This window comes from Microcaecilia unicolor, chromosome 5 (genome assembly GCF_901765095.1).
Source record: "Microcaecilia unicolor chromosome 5, aMicUni1.1, whole genome shotgun sequence".
Taxonomy (NCBI): domain Eukaryota; kingdom Metazoa; phylum Chordata; class Amphibia; order Gymnophiona; family Siphonopidae; genus Microcaecilia; species Microcaecilia unicolor.
This window is the reverse complement of record NC_044035.1, coordinates 258,699,120-258,725,347: the sequence shown is the minus strand read 5'-3', so window position 1 is coordinate 258,725,347 and position 26,228 is coordinate 258,699,120. Positions and strand designations below refer to the sequence as shown.

Genomic DNA, 26,228 nt, shown 5'->3' with positions numbered 1-26,228 from the left:
GGAAGAGAGTTCACAGGATTGACCAAATCAAAATATTTGATGAAATGTCTCTTCCCCAACTTTTGTTTTCTGTTTCATTTTGACTGGACTGTCTATGTTTTCAGTAAACACAATTTGTCAAGCAATTCTTTTGTAAACATTTTCATTGAAGTGTACAAAAGAGCATGACATTAAAATACTATTGAAATTCTGCCAAGGTTTATGGAGCTATGATGACAGCACTACACAGAAGAATTAAGAGAAATCCTTTCTTAAAAATGAGCATCTGTTTATTTCATTTCAGTGTTTTGCCCATCTTACTTTGCTTATTTTGTATTAACACAATGTCATTTTTACAACATGCACATCTTTGCAAACTGCAAGCTAAAACAACAGCATGAAAAAAGATGACATTTAGCTTTATTATTTCAAATAAGAAGTAACACAAAACAATGCAGTACAATGAGTATTGTTGTTTTTTTCTCTTATTTTAATAGGACAGCACATTTCCTACTCGTGGGTCAAACTGCCTTTAGTATATAGTTTCACAGAACGGCTAGAGTTACAAACGTGCTAAAACCACGTTATTTTACCATATGTCCTATATGCAGTTGAACTTGCCTACTAACATGCATTAATGGCGTTAGCCTGTGCTAAAATGTTTGCATACATTTGTAACTATAGCTGTAAATGTTCCCACATCTGACACCAATTCCCTCTCAGCATCAGTAGGTTTTAGGATTCTGTTTTATCTGTACACAAGGCTTCCATGTTGTTGCTAATTAGATTGCTCTTTCTGTTCCAAGACTACAGGCTAAGCGTGGAAGCTAAGAACAGAAGGTCATCCTTTGCCGCAGGGAGCACCTTTGAAATGACTTGCAAAGTTTTGTCCGAGAACATCAGAGCGCCCCAGTTCTCTGTTTTGGTAACCGCCGAAAAGCAATTTCCCAATTCTACTCGGACCACAAAAATCATCTCCTTGACTCAAGACTCGCTTATCCGACTGGAAGAGTGGACAGATCGAGACCGACTGGACAGTGTGGTGTTGGAGAAGGTGCACGAGGGCGAATTCCTGTTCAGGATGTACCAGACTCAGGAGTCAGATGCTGGTTTATACCGCTGTTTGGTGACAGCCTGGTCTCAGGGCGGCAGTGGTGGAGTGTGGCGGGAAGCAGCCAGCAACTTGTCAAATCCTATCAAGGTGGACTTCAAGACATCAGGTTAGTAAAAGAACCCTAGGAAGATAGCACTTAACTGTTCAATAAACAGCTTAGCAAAAGTAATTTGTGTAGTCGGAGCAATTATTTTTGGGAGATTTATGTTTGCTAAGGCTCTGAGCTGTGGGCAGTGCCAACATCCTCCTGCCAGTGGCTACTGTGAAAGCATGCAGTTTTATCTTGGGAATCATGACAGCAGTTACCAAGAATGAAGGAAAGTTAACTCTGCTTGGCATCCTACCAAGAATATAATCCCAGAAAATATCTTGACTAGCAGTTTTTACTCTGAAGCTGTTAATTCTAAGAACTCACTTGTTGCCAGGTTTTAAGCAGCTCTCTTGCTATTTTCCTGCCACCTTGGGATAGACAGAGAAATGGCACAGCTCTCAGTGGTTGTTGGGTCTGTTTGATGATGTTTGTGATGCTCAAAGAGATGTCTCAGGAATTTTAAATATAATTATTTCTAAGCACTTTTTTTTTTTCAGAAGTGCAGGGAGAATATAGTATATACCATTTTATGAGGAAGTGGTTTCATTCAATTTCATGTCACTAGGACCTTACAAGTTGTTTTATTGGGACTCATTTACACTTTCTGGGGTCATTTTAGAAAGCTTTTTTGTGTGCATAGCATCCTTAAAGTGTGAGAAAGGGCTGTTTTATAAATAGCCAAATAATGTGTGAATAATTACACATGCTGCCAACATCACATGCACTGTTACACATACCACACATAGTGTTCCTAGGGACGGGAGTAGGCAGAGTTTGAGGCACAGTGGCGATGTATTTGTGTATGTTATGTAATTTTATTTATTTATTATTGGGATTTATTAACCACCGTAATAAAGAGATACTTATGATTTTGTGCACTACAGGGGCTGGTCCTGGAGCCCTGTTTTATAAAGTCACATAGACGCCTAGGTTGCTTTTATTAAACACCAGATATAATAAGTTCCCACCTCAGTGAGTGCTATCCGTGAGCCTCAGCGGTGCTCCTCACTGACTTAAAAGTTCATAGTCAGTGAGACTTGCGCATCTGCTTCGTCATCAGTCACACAGATCCAAAAATGTTCTGCCTATTTATAATTTATTTTATCCTCTTATAGCCATACATTTCTTTTTTTCTTTCTATAGATTTAAATTTAAAAAAGTACTTGTCTCAAGATGTTTCTTGACTGTCGGGTGGGGGACTAGTTATCCAAATAATAATTAATTAGTCCCCTGCCCGACAGTCAAGAAACATCTTGAGATAAGCACTTATAGAAAAAGAAATGTGTGGCTATAAGAGGATGAAATAAGTTATAAATAGATCATTTTTGGATCTGTGTGACTGATGATGAAGCAGGCGTGTAAGACTCGCAGGCTATGAACAATTATGGGGTCCATTTACTAAGGTGCACTGAAAAATAGCCTGCGGTAGTGTAGACGTGTGATTTGGGCACACGCAGAATCATTTTTCAGTGCACCTGCAAAAAAAATGCCTTTTTAAAATTTTGCCAAAAACGGACGTGCGGCAACTTGAAAGTTGCCACGCATCCATTTTGGGTCTGAGACCTTACCGCCAACCATTGGCCTAGCGGTAAAGTCTCACGCAGCAACTGGGCAGTAATGACCTACGCGCATCAAATGGCAATTGGCGCACGCCCAATATGTCTGAAAATTATTTTTCGGGCACGCGTCTTGGACGAGCACCAAAAATGAAATTACCGCAAAAGCCATGTGGTAGCCAGGTGGTAACTCCATTTTGGCGCGCGTTGGGGCACGCGTAGACGCTTGGCTTAGTAAAGGGCTCCGCTAAGGCCCACGGTTAATACTTACTGAGGTGGGAACTTATTTTTTCTGGTGTTTGGAGTTTTGGGGACCCACAAAAAAATCTTTCTTGCCATTGAATGACGACCCTTTATAAAATAAACACCTTTAGTGATGTTCTTCATAGGTGCTCGTTTACAAAATAACATCCTGTGTCTACTGAGAGAAGTGACAGAAGATTGAAAAACATTTACGCTTTCAGATTTAATTTCCTTTGCAGCGTTTGTGATTTCAGGTCTCCCATGCCCACCAAAGACTGAATCTCATTTCTACACAGAACTGCACCAGTCGGGCCTGCCTTCCACACCCACTCCCCCATAGATGCGGTGCCATAGAGCTGCCATGAGATTGGACTTGATATTCAAAAATACTTATTTGGTTAGCCAAATGCATGGATTTGGGATGAACAAGTCCAGTGTAATTCCAAACTATTTATCCAGTTAGTAAGACTAGAGATCAGGGCTGTTTTTGGCAGTTAGGGTCTGAATTTATCTGTTTAGCATAAGTATTCACCTGCCATCTGGCTAAATTTATCCATCTAGGTGGAGCACATAATTTTAAAGGGACAAGTTATTCAATTAAACTTAGCTTGCATATTCAGTGGCCCTCCCTAAATGGATAGTGCTGATGAATATTGGGCTTGAAGAAAAGCCAATAAATCATCTGCTTACTGTTATGTGTGGGCATTTAAGGCTCCATTTACCAAGCGGTGGTAAAAGGGGGCCCTGCAGTGGCGTCGGTGCGTGGAGGCCAATTTTTTATCACCAGGGGTAAAAGGTGACTTTCTTTAAAGGGCCAGTAAATGGCCATGTGCTAATGAAACACATTGGCATGTGACCATTTACTGGGAGAGCCCTTACCACCTCACGGTAGCCTGGCAGTAACCAGTAGGCACGTGGCGCTGCTCATTTACCACTGAGAATGTTCCCCAATGCTAGAAAATAACGTGGCGCTGCTCAGTTACCACTGAGAACGTTCCCCAGTGCTAGAAAATACAAAACAATTATCTAGCACCGGAAATGGCGTGCAGTAGAGCCAAATTACTACGTGGCAAGCTGGTGGTAGGCCAACTGCGCTTTTGTAAAAAGGGCCCTTTATTTAAGTTTATTACTGTCTTTACGATGTACCCATCTGTGAGTATTGACCCCCACTCCCCCCTTTCTAAGGCATTTGATCTACTCAGGCAGTCATACCAGTAGCGACTTTCAGAAGCGCCTATAAAGTAGTTTTTAAGTATTATCGAGAGGCTGTAGCCCTTTCAGAATAAACGTGCGAATGTGCTGCATAAGTGACATCTTTCCCTATAAAAGAAGTCCATTTAAAAAAAACAAAAAACCAGACAGACAGTATTCCTATCACTTGCAGCCATTCAGAGGTTTGCTGTGAACTTAAACTGACACATCTGGCAGCTGATTTGAGGTTATCTGGGTTATTTATTTATTTATTTTTAACCTTCACGTGTGTATTGAAACCTGCAACATAATAAATTGCTTTTCTGTGGGAGTTGTGTTCCTCCTCGCAGCAATCCATTAGCTGCCTGCCGAGAACGCTCGATTCTCTGTGAATGTTTTGAGCCTTGCCTGGTGCAGGATAAATGGTATTTCCATCTCAGCTTCTGGGATGCCGCTGGGCGAGCACACTCCGCTGTTCTTCCTGGCACTGTTTATGATAACCAGCTGCTGTTAACAGCAGAAGCTTCAGATCTTCAGTTCACTGACAGAGGAAGAGCCACCAGGTCAAGGAATTCAGAGAAGCATTAACAGGCAACCGCTGTGCAGGCCTTTTCTGTTTTGTTTTGTTCTGTACATGAAGGTTGAATTCATTGACCATGGGAGGCTCTGATTATGGGAAGGTCTGCATTAAAAATTATGCCTCTTTTTTTTTAAATATGTTTTTAAATATAATGCTTGAAATAGATTTCAACAGTCAATTGATGGTGAGAACCTGGTTGCTGCTGCTGTCACTGCAGGAACGAGGTGCCCCATATGGATTTGCAGGGTGTCACTTCAGGAATAAGGATCTCATATATAAACCTGCTGGAGCAAGGCTTCTGTATATGGACCTGCAGGGGTATCGCTGCAGAAATGAGAATCCCGTATAAGGGCCTGCAGGGGTGTCACTGCAGGAACAAGCCTCCCATATATGGGCCTGCAGGGATGTCACTGCGGGAATGAGGCTCCCGTATATGGGCCTGCAGGGATGTCACTGCGGGGAATGAGGCTCCCGTATATGGGCCTGCAGGGTGTCACTATGGGATCGAGGCTCTTATACATGGGCCTGCAGGGTCACTACGGGGATCAAGGCTCTCATATATGGGCCTGCAGGGTGTCACTACGGGGATCAAGTCTCCCATGTATGGGCCTGCAGGGGGTCACTATGGGATCAAGGCTGTCATATATGGGCTTGCAGGATCACTACGGGGATCAAGTCTGTCAAATATGGACCTGCAGGGGGTCACTACGGGATCAAGGCTCTCGTATATAGGCCTGCAGGGGGTCACTATGGGATCAAGGCTCTTATATATGGGCCTGCAGAGTGTCACTACGGGATCAAGGTTCTTATATATGGGCCTGCAGGGTCACAAGGCTCTCATATATGGGCCTGTAGGGTGTCACTACGGGATCAAGGTTCTTATATATGGGCCTGCAGGGTCACAAGGCTCTCATATATGGGCCTGTAGGGTGTCACTGTGGGATCGAGGCTCTCATATATGGGCCTGCAGGTAGTTCATCTCTGCAGTAACATTAAAAGCCACTAAACCAGACTCCTATTATTGCAGCATTGCTTTAAAAATAATACATAGGGCAATTTTGTAAAATCGCAGTCTTCTGTGGTCAGTGAGTACAGAGTTCCCTGCAGCATTCTTTCTTTCAGGAGGTAATGAGAGGTGGTCTGGACACACTGGGAACATGTTACTGGTGGAGGGGAGTCTGGGTTACCTTCACCAGAAAACAGTATTACAGCTGTCTGTCTTGGATTTGAATTTGAGATTTAATTACTCGTCTTTTTCCAAATCCTTGTTGAAGGTGAGTTACATTCAGGTGCACAAGTTAGTGGGTTTAGTCTTAAGTTGTATCTGGGGCAGTGGTGGGTGAAATAACTTGCTGAAGGTCACAAGGAGGAGCAGGATTAGAACCCTAACTTATGAGCTCTGGCTACTGTTCTAATCACAAGGCTCTTGACCCAGGACTGCAGCAGAGACTTAACCCGAATGTCTCCATCTGCACTGCCTGCCTTCTTTAATGACCTGTAACCAGGGTCGGCCTTAGCAGGGCCCTGTGCAGACCAGGCTTTGTGGGGCCCTCCCATTCAGGACTTAAGATATCAAATGAGAGAGAGAGAAGGAGACGGAGATAGAAAAGGAAAAGAAGATTTAACTTTTGATTAACCGCCAGTTGCCAAGCTAACTCAGTTAAATGTGGGGCCCTGCTTAAGGCTTGCACTGCCTTTAACGTCCTTGAATAACTCCATGTGGCAGATTGCTACTCCACAGTTTACAAACACTGTCGCCATCCAGCTGAACGTTATTCATGACCCTTGTTATGTCATGCCTGGAGTCTTATCTCAGTTCCATATGAAACCTTAATCTGTGCAGACCTGCATCTGTGTTTCCAGTGCAAGCTGTCATTATGAATGTTGAGCAAGCCCCTTTTGAGACAGCTGCTTATGGTAGATTTTTAGAAGTTATCCATTGGGTACTTCCAAAAAGACCATCAGCCAGTAATCTTTCAATTGGCACTCACTGTGTGTAGAGTTTGGAACAGTGTGCAGCTCAAAAGTTGCTGGTTGCTTTCTTTGGCAGGTAACACTGGAAATTGGCTCGGATGAGGTCACGGAGCAGTCAGCTAAGCTTATCCAGCCGGCTAGTGTGTTTTCCACAGATGTACTGGTGGTGATAAAAATTGCTTTAATCTATACACAGTTGGTAACTTTTCCCCCTGCCCATTTTCCTTTTCCTTCCAACTAAAATTCTTCATACATTGCAGAGAAAAGATTATGGGGGGGGATCATTTTATACCCCCTCCCCTGGGAAATTTCTCATAGAGATAAAAGTGTAAAAACCAAATCAAAGGGCTTTGGTTATATCAGGGGTGGGCAACCTGTGGCCCGCCATTGATCTAGCAGTTTGTTTCCATTATTTTTAGCTGAATTTTTCATTATCACAGGTGGTCTATAGAGCTCTGTGCATTTCCAGTTCTAATATTATGTAATATTATGTAATATTATCTAATATTTTATTTATTTATTTATTGTTACATTTGTACCCCGCGCTTTCCCACTCATGGCAGGCTCAATGCGGCTTACATGGGGCAATGGAGGGCTAAGTGACTTGCCCATAATGTTGTAGGCCACTTTTAACTCTCAAGGAAAGAGTAGTGTGGTCAGCAAAGCTCTTCCATAAAGAAACCAGCAGGACGAGGAATATAATGGATTAAACCTTTATTCTTCAGGACCCGACACAGCACTGTTTCGGCATGAAGCCTACATCAGGGGTCTGTACTCAAAATCACTGAAGGATATATTACAATGTAATCACTGGAAAACAGTCTTGAAAAAGACATGATCGAGGAACATGGGGTCGGGCGTGTGAATATACAAATATAACATACTGAAAAGGGCATAGAGGGCATATATGACCTGTCAAACCTGCCCTACATGGAGTGTACATGAGTGGGCGCATGACCAGTAGCAGTGCCTGATCTAATCCCCGGAAATTTCTGGCCCTGTTCTGGAGGTTTATTAAACCAGAATACAGTAGTGCACTGTCCACGATTAATGAGTCTATAAGCCTACAATTTCTTACATGCATTCGCATTATCTCATATGTCGTCATCCTGTGGTTTATCTCGGAGGGTCACCCTTGTATCATCACCCTTCTCTTCCTGCGCCTAACCCAGTGACCCACAACTTGCCATGGATCTCTGATATTGAAACGAGGCTTTTGTTTCTTAGGCATGCTTTGGAGAAACTGTGAAGGGAGTTTTAGAAAAGCGTGTTCAGTGGTTGATTTGCAATTTGCCGTGCTTCCCCTCTGGCATCATTTTCCTTGTGAGAGTTCCCCTCCTTTGCTCCCTGACCATAAAGAGCCCTCCCTTGTTTTCCAAAAGTCCATGCTTTAATCTCTTCTCTCAGAATTATTTCCGTCTCTGAACTCAGGGCAGAGAAATGTTTGCATTAAATTCTTCAAAACACAAAGCAAAGTTAAGCCAGACTGGGATGTGTGAAGGAGCCAGGGATCCTAGCACATACAATAAAAAATGTAAAAAGTTTGCATATATTTTTAGCCTGGTTTCCTTCAGGGAAGGTTGTCTGGGTACCTTTCTCTTCGTACCATTTTAATCATTTATGTAATTTCATTGAAGTTTCTGCCACAGAGAATATGGCACCCAGTGACCCCCAGCTCACTTTCAGCACTCCTGTCACTTTGAATTGCCTTTTGATTTTTTTTTTTGTATTTTGTGGTTTTTGCTACAGGGGAAGTGGGCCACTTCAGTTCAGCTCAGTTGAAATCTCAGGAGGGTCATTGGGCATTTTCAAAGCTGCCCTCCCGTTGATTAACGGCTGACTCTGTGTCTTGCCTAGTCTCCTACAGGGAAAAAACCTTCTCTAACATTGCATGAAATACTCATGATACAGAAATTCCCATAACCCACGCTTTTGTAACTATGTGAAAGTTTCCGCTCTAAAGAGGGAAAGTGGGCATCGTGGACTATTTAAACATTCCTTTGTTACTCTGTTTTAGGAGAGATTTGGTACTTCTAAAAGAGCTACCCAGCTGGCACAATCATTAGGCAATACTAGGCAGTCACCTAGGGCAGCAACGAGCAGCTGCAGTCAAAGGAAAACACCCAAACTCAGGAGTCCTTTTACAAAGGCACGCTAGCATTTTTAGCACACGCTATACAGTAGATACACCCATAGGAATATATGGGCGTCTCTAGTGTTTAGCACACGCATATTAATCGCATTCGCTAAAAACGCTAGGGCGCTTTTGTAAAAGGACCCCTCAGATCCATCAGTACATACTTCAACCTACATTTGTATAGTATTTTTTTGAGTGATGATCATGATTTGTGGAGTTTAATTTTATCAAAATCTTGGGGGGGGGGGGGCTGCAGTCTAACTGCTTCAATGTTAAATTGAAGGGGGTAAGCCTGAACTACCTACTATTATGCCGACTCTAGCCCCAGTCTCGGGAGACCCATCTAAAAAGGAAAAGATACAGTCTCCGTGCCCATGATTTCTTTTCCTCCTATTGAAGGTGCCAGCTGGGGTTTCCACTGATCCAGCTCATTCCTGCTCCAGTTCTGCTCATGCCCTATTGCACCCATGGAGTAATAGTCCTGCCTTTTTCTTTAAAAAAAGAAAGAAAAAGAAAAATAGAATTGGCAAAAACCAGAACTGGATTGGCCTGTCAGAACTGACCTGGGTCAGGTGGCAACCTTAATTGGACTGCTTATTTTCGGGGGGACCTGATTTCAACCTTGGGATATTTCTCAGGATTAAATTTAAGGACTGGATAAAAAGCTTCCAGCTATCTTTCTTTTTTTTTGGGGGGGGGGGGGGCGGGGAGAGGGAATGGGGGCACTTCAGATTTAGATGTATTTCTGAGTAACCTTTTCCCATCCTATAGTGAGAAATGAATTGTTTTGTGCAAAAGAGGCACTATGTCAAAGTAATGCAAAGAAAGTGAGCTTTGCAGGCATTTTTACACCCTTTCCCCGGGATTATATATAGCGTGACTTAAATTGCACACGCAAATCCAGTTGTATTCTGGATTCGCACGCACAACTTGGTTAACATGCCAATCATAACTGATAATTGCCACTTAACAAGCAGTTGACACTAATTGGCATTAATTAGAATTTATGCACAGAACTTAGTGTATACTATAATACGATGCACATAAATTCTAAGTTGCATAGTTGAAAGGGAGAAGTGGAATGGGCGGGTTGTAGGGGAGGGCTTTCTGAAATCTATGCACATTGTTATAGAATACACCCGATCCACACATAATTTAGGCGTTGTCATTTACACCGTTATACTTGGCATAACTGCCCGAGACTAACTATAGTCGCGAGGACGGGCACTCAGCATAATCTATAAACCATAAAGAAATTTAGGCTTATTTTATAAAGTACGCCTAAATTTAAACGCACTTTATAGAATACGCCTAGGTGTATTTCGTGTTGCGCTGATTTTTTTTTAGGCGTGATATATAGAATCTATCTGATACTGTGGGAAGAGCGATTCAGTAAATCTTGTAAGAAACATAAGCACGGAAGAAAGCAATGTGGAAAAGAAGAGGGCGTATTCCCTAAAAATATGATCACAGTTCTTGCCAGCCTCCCTGTTTTCAGGGTACACTAAACAGATTTCATGCACAGGCAGCATGCAGCTCTGATCACCCAAGCACCAGTGTGTTATTCTCCTTGCTCGTTCAGTTACAGAACACCATCATTATCTATGTCCTGTCTGTCCCCCTCCATCCCTCTCTTTCTGGTCTTCCCTGAAATAAAAAACAGGCTGAACTCGCTCTGGTTGTCCTAGCGAGAATCCAATCTCATGGAAAATCTGGCTAGGATACTGGGCCAGATCGGATTTGAACACTGCAGTCAGAATCATTTTATTTTGACATTTCTGCAGTCAGAGTACAGTAGGATGGAAAGCACTACACTTGGTAATAACTTTGATTTTTATACTGTTCCAGAAATGTGTTTCCCCCCCCCCCCCCCTTTTTTTTTGTCAGATTGGGGGGCTAGAAGGGTAGGTGGAACAGAAAGCTTAGTTAAGTCACTGGCACAAAGCTTTCTATATTCTCCCATTCTAAGTATTGAACAGATGTGCTTATGCATATTATTTCCTTATTCAATCTTTGTCTTTAATCGTAGTGCTGTAAAGTAAAGTACACTGTTTTCCAGAAATGACTGTTATTATAAAACAGGGAAATGGAAGTGGTTATAAAAATGTGCTGAGAAGTATCTTTTTCTTCCTCTCCTAGGAGAAGAAAAGATTATTGGTTTTCAAGAAGAAACAGGCACTCTGGCGGTATAGCCTGAGTGTGGCAGTGATTTGATAACTCATAGAGTCAGAAAAACTACCAAAGTTCAACTTCATTATATTGTTAGAGCAGGGCTTCCCAAGCTTGAGTCACAGCCCCAGACAGGGGTCGCCAAACCTGCATTTGGGTTCAAGACCTGGATGGGCTTGGAAAAAAAAAATCTTATTGGTCTGTACCTCCTGACGAGTCTGCACTATAATTAGGCCTACACAGGCTCCGCGGAAGGTGGGGGGGATGACAGCAGCATTGGCTGCAAAACTGTGGGAGGGCTGAGAACAGTAGTGTGGATGAAAAGATAGGCCTCCAGGGTTGCATGCTTTCTATACCACCTTCTTTTGAAAAACAAGAAAAGAATAGAAAAAATAATTTCTGGGAAGAGGGTTAGGGAAGGCAGGGGGAAGGTGGTGGAGGAGCCGGGCCAGCAGCTCATTTTTTTGCCTCATGCGGCAGATTGTCTTGGGCCACCCCTGGGCAACAAGGATGGAGTTAGGAGGGGAGAAAAGTTAGAGCTTTGCACCTAGGCTTATAAATCTGGGCAAATGTATGGCAGTGCTAAATTTATAAGTGTAACTTTTCAGTTAAATTAAGATGAATTTTCAGATGAAGACTTAGGCTTCTAAGTTTGACTTAAATAGGACACAAATTTAGGAGACTAACTTAGGAGCTTAAATTTTGGAGCTCAGCTTTTTTAATATCGAGCCCATAGGTAAGGGTTCTACAGTACTGATAAAAAATGGAGCCTCATACAGGCATCACTCTGGTACTATAAGTATAGCAAATTGCCAAAGCATGAAGTGCAGCCTGGAGAATATGACACCTTTTCACCCAATGGGGATCACAAGAGGCTCACTTCTTGGACTTCTGGCTAAGATTCAAATGTAGGTTTAGGCTATGCTGCAAATGGCCCATTCTTGGCCTTTTGACTGAGCTTTAGAACCTGTACTTTATTGAGGAGGAAGGGTTAATGCTCCAGTACCCATCCCTACTGGAGATACATCTCACGTGGAGCTCCATTTTACATAGAATACAGATATTGGAATTGAGTCGTCAAGGTTGGAATGTGGTCAGTTCCAGTGGTATTTCAGAAAAGGACCTGCCAATGTAGAGACTTTTCTAAAACATCTAACGTAGCTGGCATGTGCAGCAAGAGCAGCCATTCTACAGACCTACCCTTCAGAAAAATGAATGGAGAAAACTTGGCAACTTACAAGTGTATGTCAGCCATTTGCAAACTTATATACGTGAAAACTGCTAATTAAACACAGAAGCTGCAATCTTTATTATCAATTTGGAAGGGGAAATAAACAGCAGGGAGTTAAGGAGGATAGCGCCCTTAAATCCTTCCTGTAAAGGGTGGCTAAAATGAACCCTTTTTAAAAAACCTACATGTTCCAGGGAGCAGCTGCAAATCCCCATGTGGAAAGATTAGGTCAAACACACGTGTTTCCTTTAGGAAATTGGGAATACAGATGTAGATTTTTTTGTTTGTTTGCTCAGGCCACAACTAAACCACACCCCCAGCAAGCACACTTGTAATTTCTATGGGGTCAGTATTCAGCCCACAGCAGCTCATAAGCTGCTTCCAGCTGTGGGTTGAGCTAACCCCATATATTCAGTGCCAGGGTATGTGCAGATCCCGTCATTAAATATCCTGGAGAGTGTTCTGACCCGGAAGTTAACCAGATGCCTTTTGGGGGGAAGGCCGACAGTCGCTGGGGGGAAGGCCGACAGTCGCTCAAAAGAGCATGGTTCGGGATAAGGTATCTTTCAAAGATATCACCATAACAGGGAAGATAGAGTATCCTGATAGTGAGGTTGCAAAAGAGATTGTAGTAGATCCGGTATCCTTAAATAACAATAAAAATCAGACAAAAGATTGCCAATTAATACTGTCAAGTACTAAGCATGATGTACTTAGGAACAACAAACATAGTTTGAAATGTCTATATGCGAATGCCAGGAGCCTAAGAAATAAGATGGGGGAGTTAGAATATATTGCACTAAATGAAAAATTAGATATAATAGGCATCTCTGAGACCTGGTGGAAGGAGGATAACCAGTGGGACACTGTCATACCGGGGTACAAATTATATCGTAGTGATAGGGTGAATCGGATTGGTGGAGGGGTAGCATTGTATATTAACGAGAGCCTTGAATCAAATAGATTGAAAATTCTGCAGGAAACAAAACACTCCTTGGAATCACTGTGGATTGAAATTCCATGTTCAAAGGGGAAAAGGATAGTGATAGGAGTGTACTACCGTCCGCCTGGCCAGGACGAACAGACGGATGCGGAAATGTTAAAGGAAATCAGGGACGCAAACAAACTGGGCAACACAATAATGGGGGATTTCAATTACCCGCATATAGACTGGGTTAATGTAACATCTGTACACGCAAGGGACATAAGATTTCTTGATGAAATCAAGGACAGCTTCATGGAACAGCTAGTTCAGGAGCCGACAAGAGAAGGAAAAATACTAGACTTAGTCCTTAGTGGTGCTCATGATCTAGTGCAGGGGGTAACGGTACGAGGGCCGCTTGATAACAGTGATCATAATATGATCGGTTTTGATATTGGCATTGAAGGAAGTGAAACTAGGAAATCAAGTACGCTAGCGTTTAACTATAGAAAAGGTGATTACGACAAAATGAGAAAAATGGTGAAAAAAAAGACTGAAAGGAGCAGCTCGCAGAGTAAAAAACTTGCGTCAGGCGTGGATGCTGTTTAAAAACACCATCCTGGAGGTTCAGGACAAATATATTCCACGTATTAGAAAAAAGGGAAAAAAGACTAAACGTCAGCCGGCGTGGCTAAACAGTAAGATAAAGGAAGTCATTAGAGCCAAAAAACAATCCTTCAGAAAGTGGAGAAGAGAACCAACTGAAAGTAACAGGATAGATCATAAGGAATGCCAAGCCAAATGCAAAGCGGAGATAAGGAGGGCAAAAAAGGACTTTGAGAAGAAATTAGCGTTGGAAGCAAAAATACATAGTAAAAATTTTTTTTAGATACATTAAAAGCAGGAAACCGGCCAAAGAGTCGGTTGGGCCGCTGGACGAAAATGGTGTTAAAGGGGCGATCAGGGAGGACAAAGCCGTAGCGGAGAAATTAAATGAATTCTTTGCTTCGGTCTTCACCGAGGAGGATTTGGGGGGGACACCGGTGCCGGAAAGAATATTTGAAGCGGGGAGTCGGAGAAACTAAACGAATTCTCTGTAACCTTGGAGGATGTAATGGGTCAGTTCAGCAAGCTGAAGAGTAGTAAATCACCGGGACCTGATGGTATTCATCCCAGAGTATTAATAGAACTAAAAAATGAACTTGCGGAGCTACTGTTAGAAATATGCAATCTGTCCCTAAAATCGAGTGTAGTACCGGAAGACTGGAGGGTAGCCAATGTTACTCCGATTTTTAAGAAGGGTTCCAGAGGAGATCCGGGAAATTATAGACCGGTGAGTCTGACGTCTGTGCCGGGCAAGATGGTGGAGGCTATTATTAAGAATAAAATTGCAGAGCATATACAAAAACATGGACTGATGAGACAAAGTCAGCACGGATTTAGTGAAGGGAAGTCTTGCCTCACCAATCTAATGCATTTTTTTAAGGGGGTAAGCAAACATGTGGACAATGGGGAGCCGGTTGATATTGTATATCTGGATTTTCAGAAGGCGTTTGACAAAGTGCCGCACGAAAGACTCCTGAAGAAATTGCAGAGTCATGGAATCGGAGGTAGGGTATTATTATGGATTAAGAACTGGTTGAAAGATAGGAAGCAGAGAGTAGGATTGCGTGGCCAGTATTCTCAGTGGAGGAGGGTAATTAGTGGGGTCCCGCAGGGGTCTGTGCTGGGTCCGTTGCTTTTTAATGTATTTATAAATGACCTAGAGATGGGAATAACTAGTGAGGTAATTAAATTCGCCGATGACACAAAATTATTCAGGGTCGTCAAGTCGCAGGAGGAATGTGAACGATTACAGGAGGACCTTGCGAGACTGGGAGATTGGGCGTGCAAGTGGCAGATGAAGTTCAATGTTGACAAGTGCAAAGTGATGCATGTGGGTAAGAGGAACCCGAATTATAACTACGTCTTGCAAGGTTCCGCGTTAGGAGTTACGGATCAAGAAAGGGATCTGGGTGTCGTCGTCGATGATACGCTGAAACCTTCTGCTCAGTGTGCTGCTGCGGCTAGGAAAGCGAATAGAATGTTGGGTGTTATTAGGAAGGGTATGGAGTCCAGGTGTGCGGATGTTATAATGCCGTTGTATCGCTCCATGGTGCGACCGCACCTGGAGTATTGTGTTCAGTACTGGTCTCCGTATCTCAAAAAAGATATAGTAGAATTGGAAAAGGTACAGCGAAGGGCGACGAAAATGATAGTGGGGATGGGACGACTTTCCTATGAAGAGAGGCTGAGAAGGCTAGGGCTTTTTAGCTTGGAGAAGAGACGGCTGAGGGGAGATATGATAGAAGTGTATAAAATAATGAGTGGAATGGATCGGGTGGATGTGCAGCGACTGTTCACGCTATCCAAAAATACTAGGACTAGAGGGCATGAGTTGAAGCTACAGTGTGGTAAATTTAAAACGAATCGGAGAAATTTTTTTTCACCCAATGTGTAATTAGACTCTGGAATTCGTTGCCGGAGAACGTGGTACGGGCGGTTAGCTTGACGGAGTTTAAAAAGGGGTTAGATAGATTCCTAAAGGACAAGTCCATAGACCGCTATTAAATGGACTTGGAAAAATTCCGCATTTTTAGGTATAACTTGTCTGGAATGTTTTTACGTTTGGGGAGCGTGCCAGGTGCCCTTGACCTGGATTGGCCACTGTCGGTGACAGGATGCTGGGCTAGATGGACCTTTGGTCTTTCCTAGTATGGCACTACTTATGTACTTATGTACTTATTCAGACCACTAGGTCCATAAGGTTAGGACAGCTGTTTTGCTGGATGGAATTTGCCCACTAATCAGCTAAGTTGCCACTCCGCCTAGCTCTGCTTCCGACCTGCCCCTAACTAAGCGGGTTAGAGAATGGCTGGTGAGTGGAAGATATTCACTGGGCACTACCCTGTTAAGTGCCACTGAACACAGTGGCTGGCAAGGTTTAGGCGAGGTTCCTGCCCATTAAACCCTTTTGAATATCGACCCCTGCATATTGTGGGCATCCACATGTAAATTAAGCTCTTTCTAAAAATTGCCATTTACATGTGGATGGCACTTCCACATGAAAATTTGTGAATAGGGCTTCTAAAATAAGCCCCTTATTGTGCGCACACAACCAGTCCTGGTTTCTTTGCATATTACAATACAAAAAAGAAACCTATAAAAACAGATATTGTTGTAGCAGAAATGTAAAATCTCCCCATCTTGTAATGACTGCATAATATTCCAGATCATGAGTTTCAAACAGCCACATCTGTTTGAGATCATTTGAGGCTTAATCAAAAGAGAAAGCAATGCAGGTAAAAATCACACACCAAATTGGTGTTTTGAAGACCACAGCTCTCATCACTGCTTCGATGTAGAGGAATGAGCTTGATAGACTGTCCTAGATGAGGAGTCCAGGTGGTCACACACTGGCTGATGACTAGGATGAATCCTTCACAGTGTGGACATGGTGGATGAGCCGGCTGACCTTTTTCTGCCATTACCTACAATATTACTGTGGGGGATAATTTATATAAAGCAGGGTGCTGATGTGTCTTGATAAAAAAACAGGCTTCTCCAGTGATCCCCAGTTGCACACGAATGCTCTTGCACAAAGGGAATTTATAAAACAATGTGGAAATGGTCTGTGAATGTGTTAATAAAAGAAAATGCCCACAAGGTACTCTACAGAGGGTACCTCACTCCCTTTAGACTGGAAAGGATTTTTCTAGAGACCTCAAGCGATTACTGGAAGCAATGTGATCAGGGAAGGGACCTCCTGGCATGGTGGGAGTGTGGTAAAGTGGCAGAATTTTGGAAAAAGGTGAGACAGGAAGTTCATATGTTATCTGGGGGAATCAATGTGGGTGGAAGCAAAATCTTGCTTACTGGGTTTGTTTACACATAGACTTAAGTAAAAGTAAAATGGGGTATAATGGCAGCAAGAAGCATTAAAGAAAGCTATTGGAAACATGTGGAGGGAGTGCTTGGAGTTTGTAGCCTGGATGGAGACATTAATTGACCTTAGACACAAAGAGCAGAAACACCAAAGAATGGTTCAGTTTGGAGATCTATTTTCTTTTTTTTTTTAATATATTTTTATTCACGCAATAACAAGTTGTGAGTACAAAATACAGCAACTCTGCTCAATATACAGTTCAAAATCATCATTCCAAATTTACATTCAGCTGTTATGTCTTTTCAAAAGTTTCTGACACAGCCTGCCTTGCAGTTTATTATTTAATCCCCCCAGTCATCCTACCTTGCATTCTATCATATATTCCATTCCACTTCTCACCTTCCATACCCTCCCTCCCCCCTCCCCCATTCATCCCTGCATGCTCCTTCTCCCCGTATCCCCTCCAGTTTCAGGTGAGTAATTGTAAACATTCTTCCCACAGCGTGGCATACTTGCGAGTCTCTGGTTTGTTAGCCTTGGAGTAAATTTGCTTCTCATGTGTGCCTACCTCTTTCATTTTTATTTTCCATACCACTCCTAGTGCGCCCTCTGCAGCACCCCAGAATTGCAATACTGTTTTTTTTACCAGCAGGAGGGAGACATACACCAGTCTCCTGTATGGTTGAGTTAAACCCTGGCCAATTAAGAGTGATTGTTCTCCAAGCAGTAAAGTGGCATAATCCCATTCTAATGTTTTCTGCACTACCTTATTGAGCAGCTGTATAGCTTCATTCCACAGCACCAGAGCCGGGCATTCCAGAAAAGAGTGCAGCAGCGTCCCCTCCGCCCCCTGGCATTTAATACACCGAGCATCAGTCCATAATCCTATCCTTGCCCCTTTCGCCCTGGAAATGTGTGCCCTATGTAATATCTTGTACTGCGTCTCCTGTAAATCGGCTGCCTTGACCATGCCATAAAGTGTCACGAACAACTTCTGAAATGTTTGCTCAGTGTAGGCAGTGCCCAGTTCTGCGTTCCATTTGGCCATCAATATCCTCATTTCCTCTTCCCGTCTATGTTCATTTAACACCCTGTACCAGGTCGATAAATTGTTTAACTGATATGGAATTTTGAGAAGGATTTTGTCTAGTGGGCCCCACGTCCACGCCTCCCCATGCTTCAATCTTATGGTAGTCCAGTAGTGTCTGGCCTGGAGGTATTGTAACAAGTTTTTATTCGTCAATTCCCATTTTTCCTTCACCCGGTCAAATGTGTCAAAAATGTCTGTGTCGTTTTCCAGTAATTGGCCCAATATCCTACATCCATTATCCCTCCAGGTGTCAAATGCTGTTCTACCCATTCCGGGTGGGAATGCTGCATTACCCACCAGATTCATGAAGGGTGAGACCTCTGGTGTTCTCTGTTGACGCTTCCTCCACCACCCCCAAGCTCTCCGCATGGGTTCCAGAAGTTCTCTCCTATCGGTAATGTTGATGTCACCACTGGGGCCCCCGTGGATTAAATTAATAAAGGACCAAGGTCTACTCCAGATCTCCATCCCTCGTTCTGGTAGGTATCTCTGCTGGCCTATGATTCCTTCATAAATAAAGCGCATTAGCGCTGCAACATTATACATGCGAAGATCTGGTAGGCCCAATCCACCCCTCTCTCTCCTGAGGGAGAGTTTAACCTGGCTTATCCTTGCCCCCTTCCCTCTCCAAACAAAGTTCCTAAGAATTGATCGAAACAGTCGCTCTTCTTTTCTTAACACCCATATAGGTGCTGCCTGTAAAGGGTAGAGAATTTTTGGGAGAAGGATCATTTTGACCAAAGCTACCCTGCCCATCAAGGAGAGTGGTAGGTCTTTCCACCTAACACACAGTTGCCTAATGTTCTCTATCTGATTAATTACATTTTTCTTATAAAAAAGTTTTGCGTTGGTACTAAGGAAGACCCCCAAGTATCTCATTGCTCCTTTGACTGGTGTTATGGGTAATCCCTCCATCCCAGGATCTCCTTCTATTCCCGACAACGGGAGCAGCTCTGACTTGGCACAGTTCACTCTCAGTCCCGATATATCTCCGAATTCTCTAATTAACTCGAGTGCCCTAGGCAAATCTCTGGGGCCATTTGCCAAGTATAGAAGAATGTCATCAGCAAATAAATTAAGCCTAAGCTCCCTGTTTCGTACTTGGATCCCCTGTATTTGTGTTGTACTACGTATTCTTATGGCCAGTGGTTCAATTGCCAATAAAAAGAGGATTGGGGATAGGGGGCATCCCTGTCTGGTGCCTCTACCCAGAGGAAACCTCTCTGTGAGCTTCCCATTTACCATTAACCGGGCCACGGGGTTTCTATAGAGAGCCTCAATCCAAGACACCACTGGGCCTGATATCCCAAAATGTCCCAGGGTCTCAAATAGGTATCGCCAAGATATGCTGTCAAAGGCCTTCTCCATGTCGAGCCCAGCTATAACTTCTAGTCCCCCCTCTCCACGGAATTTGTGAATGGCCATCAAAGCTCGCATTATATTCATGGAGCCATGACGACCCGGCACAAAGCCCACTTGATCCTCATGGATGAGTTCGGGTAGCACTTGATTCAAACGCCTAGCCAAGACAGCCGCTAAAATCTTAATATCTTGGTTTAACAAGGATATTGGTCGGTATGAGCCCACTTGTTCCACGTCTTTACCGGGTTTTGGCAACAGCACCACATGTGCTTCATTATGTTGTATGGTCAGGCCCTCTCCCACAATGCCGTTAAACCATATTTGTAATGGTGGTGCTACCAGGTCACTCAATATTCGATAATATTCAGGGCCAAACCCATCTGGCCCTGGCGCCTTTGTAAGTTTCAGCGCTTTTATACTGGACCGGATTTCTTTCTCTGTTACGGGCCCATTTAAAAGATCCAGTTGTTCTCCTGCCAGTTTTGGCAACCGCAGCCCTTGAAAAAAAGCCGCCGATTGCACAGGATTGTATTCCCGTTCCTTGTATAGAGAGCTATAATATTGAACAAATTGTTGCATAATTTGGGCCTCAGTGGTAAATACCTCTCCTCTAGCGTTCTTTATGGAAAAGATTAATTGCTTTTTACGTGGAGGCCTCACTAGGTTTGCTAACAACCTTCCCGCTTTGCTACCCCATTTAAACAATTTAAACCGCTGATAGTATATATCCCTCTCTGCTCTCGCATGCAATATATCATCGATTTGTTTTTTGAGTTGGGTCAGTTGCACCTTGTGTGTATCATTTATAGTCTGCATATGTGCCCTCCTTATATGATGGTATTCCTGCGAGAGCCGCAGCAAGTCTGCCTCTCTTTGCTTCTTCTTACCCGCCATATATGCAATGATATACCCCCTCATGACTGCTTTGGATGCCTCCCAGTATGTACTAGCACTAACTTCTGGCGTGTTATTATGTGTCTGATATTCTAACCATTTAAGACGCAGAAATTCTCTAAACTCTTTATCCTGGTAAAGGTAGGGGGGAAGCCGCCACACCCTCTCGCCCGGCTCCGCCGCAAAGGAAACCGCCACCGAAACTGCCGAGTGATCACTAAGTGCACTATCCACTATATCTGCTTTTACAATTTTTGGGACCAAAGAGGGCGCCACCAGTAAGTAGTCTAGTCTCGAATATATCTTATGTGGGTGTGAATAAAATGTATATTCCCCATCCTGGGGGTGTAGGAGTCGCCAAATATCTACCAACCCCAACTGAGACATCACGAAGGGTATTCCCCTGTCTTCCCAGCTTCGCACCCTCGTTTTCTTGGGTTTACAGTCATTAGTGGGGTCCGCTACTATGTTAAAATCCCCTCCTATTATAACCTGATAATTGGAGTAAGGAATCACTCTAGCCACAAGATCAGAGAAGAACCTATGGGAGTATACATTGGGTCCATATATGTTACAAAGAAGAATTTGCTGTCCCCATAATTCACCCATAACTAACACATATCTACCCTCTTTATCTTGAATCACTTTATGGCAATGAAATGGGATTTGTTTATGAATTAGAATTGCTACTCCTCTCTGTCTGGAGTTATATGCTGAGTACCCAATCTCTCCAACCCATCCCCGTTTCAGCTTTTGGTGTTCTGAAGCCGTGAGATGGGTTTCCTGTAGATATGCAATATCAGCTTTTTCTCTCTTCAACCATGAGAGAATTTTATTTCTCTTAATGGGTGAGTGTAGGCCATCCACATTAAGCGTAATAATTTTCAAACTTCCCATACTAACAATAGGTGTGCGTAATAACCCAGCTCATTGTGTGTTGTACCCTGCCAGTCTCCCAGCCCGACCTGCAGGGTTTTAATCGTATCATCAGTCCAATTATATTTCCCATATTTCTTCTGCTTCTTCCCATTATTCACCTGAATCCCTTCAAATCCCTGATCTCCCATTTTCCATGCATCCTCATCTGCCGAGGCCCTTCTTTCAATTCTTATCCTTTCCTTCCCTTCCCCTCCCCCTTCTAATTCATTCTCATTCACACACTCACACCCCCCCCTCCCGTTCCCCCCCCCCCTTCGTCCCTCCCTCCCTCTTACCATGTTCTTCCCCCACATCCTTCACCTACTCAGTCCAACCCGAGGATATCCGAAGCCCCCCTCCCCCACCCCTCTAGTAACTATGTCGTAACAAATATTTACCCATTGCCCACTACAGGTATGTTCCCGACAGTCCACAGTGTCTTAAAGGCACTACGGCTGCCCATCTCCAGTTTTAAAACTATGTCCAACCAACTTAACCGAGAAAGGCTTTACAGTTTATGTATTATATATAGTGTTTTCACCTCTCCCTGTAACATGTTGCACGTGCTCATCGCGGTTTTCCTCCCCACCGCCAGATCTTCCAATCTTGCTGAGGAAGGGAGAGGCGCTCAAAACCAACTCTTGCCTTTCTTGGCAGTGACACTGGAGTACATTAAGTTCATATCCTTTAACGTAAAACAACACCAAGCAAGTAGCGCTTTTATCTTTTCATATCCTCCTGGCCATTTTACTCTGGGTCCTTAGGCCTCGATGCTTCCAGCTGATTAAGTTTGCTCATATATTCTTTTGCCGTAGCTGCATCATTAAGAATAATAGTCTTTCCATCAGTCCATATTTTCAACTTGGCTGGGTATATCAGGGCAAATCGCACCCCCTTCTTGTAGAGTGCAGTGCAGGTAGGTGCCATGGCTTTCCTTAGTAGCGCCACTCGCGTCGAATAATCATTAAATAATAATAAGCGGCGGCCCTCATACTGTAATCCCTCCTTGCCTCTCGAAGCCTTCAATATCTTTTCCTTTGCCTGCCAGTTCACGAAGTGCGCAATCGCTATGCGGGGTCTGGAGTTGTTGTCTCCCCGATTCCCAATCCGATGGGCTCTGTCGCATGCATATTGGCTCTGATTCTCTTCCAGGCCCAGGTGTTCAGGCAGCCATTTGGAGAAGAAATCATATAAGTCTTTGTCGAGCACCGTTTCTGGCAGTCCGGTCACCCGCAGGTTGTTTCGTCGGGAGCGATTTTCCTGCTCCTCGACTCTCTCTTTCATTTCTTCCAGTTCTTTTTGGAGCATCTCCAACCGCGTGGCAGCGTGTTGGGCTTCTTCCTCCCTTGCGGACAGCCTGCTCTCCACGGCGGTAAGTCGTGCTGCCTGGGAGTCGAATTTTTCATTGATTTCGTCCACCGCCGACTGCAATTTATTCAGTTTATCTTCCAGAGCAGCGGACACCGAGCGGGAGATTTCCTGCGCCCAGTCCGCACCCACCGCGGCAGGCATGCTCTGTGCTGTTCGATGTTCCGCCATCTTGCCTGGCTCGTGTTTCTCAGAGGTCGTCGTTTTTTTATGTGATTTCGGGGGCATTCCGCCCTTGGCGCTTCCTCAGCTTTCACCCGCGCTTTCTCGCTGCTTGGGTAGTTTTTGTGGTATTCGTCGTTAGGTTTTAACCTGTAATATAGCAAGTTTGGGGTGGGTAGGCGCGGAGCCTCGTCCTCCCGTGTCTTCTCAAGTAGCAGGCATCACGTGACTCCTCGGAGATCTATTTTCAAACGGCCATGTCTGTTTGAGACCTTTTGAGGTTTAATCAAAAGAGAAAGTAACACAGGCAAAAAAATCACACTCTAAATTGGTGTTTTGAAGACCACAGCTCTCATTACTGCTTCGATGTAGAGGAAGGAGCGTGGAGTGAGTGGAGGAGTAGCCTAGTGTCTAGTGCAGTGGACTTTGATCCTGGGGAACTGGGTTTGATTCCCACTGCAGCTCCTTGTGACTCTGGGCAAGTTACTTAACCCTCCATTGCCCCAGGTACAAATAAATACCTGTATGTAATATGTAGTTGCAAAAACCACAGAAAGGTGGTATATCAAGTCCCATTTACCCTGTTGTCTCTTTGCTGTATTTTGTTATTTTTATTTATTTATGGCTCACACCTTTTTCAGTAGTAGATCAAGGTGAGTTACATTCCGGTACATTGGGCATTTCTCTGTCCCTGGAGGGTTCACAATCTAATTTTGTACCTGAGGAAATGGAGGGTTAAGTGACTTGCCCAAGATCACAAGGAGCAACAGTGGGATTTGAACCGGCCACTTCTAGATGTGAAGACTGATGCTCTAACCAGTAGGCTACACCTCCACTCCATTACAATTAGTGTGTATTAAGTGCTATGCGGCCCATAGGTATACAGTGGCTTGTGCGGCATTTAGCCTACCTTAGTAAAAGGACCCCTTAGTGTTGGTGGACTTGGTTGTTGGCGAATGAAAATAGAAAAAGAAATAAAATCTCGCACAAATTAATATCTGTTCAGAAGAAGATGTAAATGTGTGGATATACTACCTTATTTTAATTAAGTTAGTACATACATTGCAACTCTGCCCTGCTCTGCCTAAACTATGTCCCTGGGAATGCCTCCACACAGCCTGTATATATGTATTGCACCATCTTCTCAGTTTGAATGCGAATTGCACATATTCAGCCATGCGATTTTATAAGAGCCCCATTCTCCTTGTACAATAATAATATACAGAACCTGCTCAAGCCTTGAAGTTCAGAGTGACTCATTATAAGAAACTAGTCAGATCCAGGCTCGCCAAGGGGGAGGGGGGATGGGCGGCCCGGCTGACCTAGTGGCATGAAGGGATACCCAAGCCTCGCCAGTAAAATAGCTTCACATGCTTGAACTGAGCATGGGCAAGGAATGCCAGCGTCGGTGGTTAGAAAGCATGCTGCCAACTTCCGTATACGAGGCCGCAGAGCTTGGGCATCCCTGCCAACAAAGGTAATAATTTTCATTGGGGGAGGGGGAGAAGTAGGGAATGGAGTTTGGGAGAGAGTAAAAAGGAATGGATGGCCTCAAAGTCGTCCCCTTTCCAATGGGCTGCCTGCTACGCCCCTGTGTTTGGTGGGTGGGGTCCCTGGTCAGATCTAAGAATTACATAATTTGTGTCAGCCCACCTCTTTAACATTGCTTTTGACTCGTAACCACTTGCAACCACTCGCCTCCACCTACCCTCCTCTCTTCCTTCCCGTTCACATTAATTTGCTTGCTTTATTTATTTTTTGTCTATTAGATTGTAAGCTCTTTGAGCAGGGACTGTCTTTCTTCTATGTTTGTGCAGCGCTGCGTATGCCTTGTAGCGCTATAGAAATGCTAAATAGTAGTAGTAGTAGTCAGCAAAATTATGCTTAAATCTAGGAGTTGATAGTTCGTAATGGCAGGATATACTTAAATCCTATACCAAGAAATAAAGTTATACAGCATTTAAAACACATTTTTAAAAAGAAATGTCTTTAAATTATGTCAAAAAGGTACATAGGCATTCGAAGACCTAATCATAAAATGCTTTATGAAATTACCCAAGTTATGAAGGTAATACAGTCAGGATATTTAACTTATTTCATTTGCGAGTCCACCTCTCAGCCTAGGCATCACTACAGTATACAGTATTTTAAAGTTATACACACAGTAATAGATTCACAGAGACAAACCCCCTGCCACTGGTATTGACTATGGATATTCAATGCCAGGACGTATCTGGCAACCAGCATTGAATATCCGGTTTCAGTTTTGTCTGCGGCAACTTAACCAGGTAAGCCAATATTCTTCATTAACCGGTTAAGTGCTTAGTGCAGTGGTTCCCCAACCTGGTTCTGGAGGCACCCAGGCCACTCAGGTTTTCAGGATATCCATAATGAATATTCATGAGAAAGATTTGCATGCACTGCCTCCACTGCATGCTGACCTCTCATGAATATTCATTATGGATATCCTGAAAACCTGAGTGGCTGGGGTGCCTCCAGAACCAGGTTTGAGAACCTTGCTTAGCAGTTAAAGATGCAGCCTATCTTAACTGCTAAACTTACCCGGTTAGCACTGAATATTCATGCTCAGCTGGCTGTTGTACAACATAGCCAGTTAGCAACTAACTGCTAAGCGCTAATATTCAGCAGAGGTAATCGGCTACCTCACACTGAATATTAGCTGTTAGCTGACTATGCACTATTTAACCGACCAGGAGCCATTCTGGCCAGTTAAATAGCACTGAATATCGAGCCCAACAAAATCAATTAATGTCTACTACTACAAATCATTTCTATAGCGCTACCAGTCGTGGAATTGCATAAAAACATGCTTTCTACTTTTTGTAAAGTCAGAGGTAACCAGCTTCCTCCTTCAATTCTTGTGGCAGTGCATTTCAGAGAAAAAGCCCTAGATTTCTGTTAACTGTATTTCTCATTTTAGATAGGTGACCCCTAACAGAGTGGGGGAATTGCAATAACTCTCTTTCTCTGACAATCTCAATGCCTGTGATGTCTCATACTGATTAATGCAACTGCCAAGATATTGCAGTATATCCCTATTCACCAACAAGAAAAAAAGAGATGGTACTGTATCACAAGAACATGAGCGTTGCCATACTGGGACAGACAGAAGGTCCATCAGGCCTAGTATTCTGTTTCCAACCGTGGCCAATCCAAGTACCTGGCAAGATCCCAGAACAGTAAAACAGATTTTATGCTGCTTATCCTAGAAATAAGCAGTGGATTTTCCCGAGTCCATCTTAATAATGGTTTATAGACTTTTCCTTTAGGAAATTATCCAAACTTTTTCTTAAACCATGAT

At 43.5% G+C, this 26,228-nt stretch overlaps 1 protein-coding gene across 1 annotated transcript in view; it reads left to right on the top strand.

The window, feature by feature from the left end:
* The window catches only part of PTGFRN (prostaglandin F2 receptor inhibitor), a 188,994-nt gene that overhangs the window by 130,465 nt on the left and 32,301 nt on the right, over positions 1–26,228 (top strand). Inside the window, exon 6 of the mRNA XM_030204034.1 lies at positions 786–1,199. Within this exon, the coding sequence (XP_030059894.1) occupies positions 786–1,199 (414 nt within the window). The remainder of the gene's footprint in view (positions 1–785; positions 1,200–26,228) is intronic.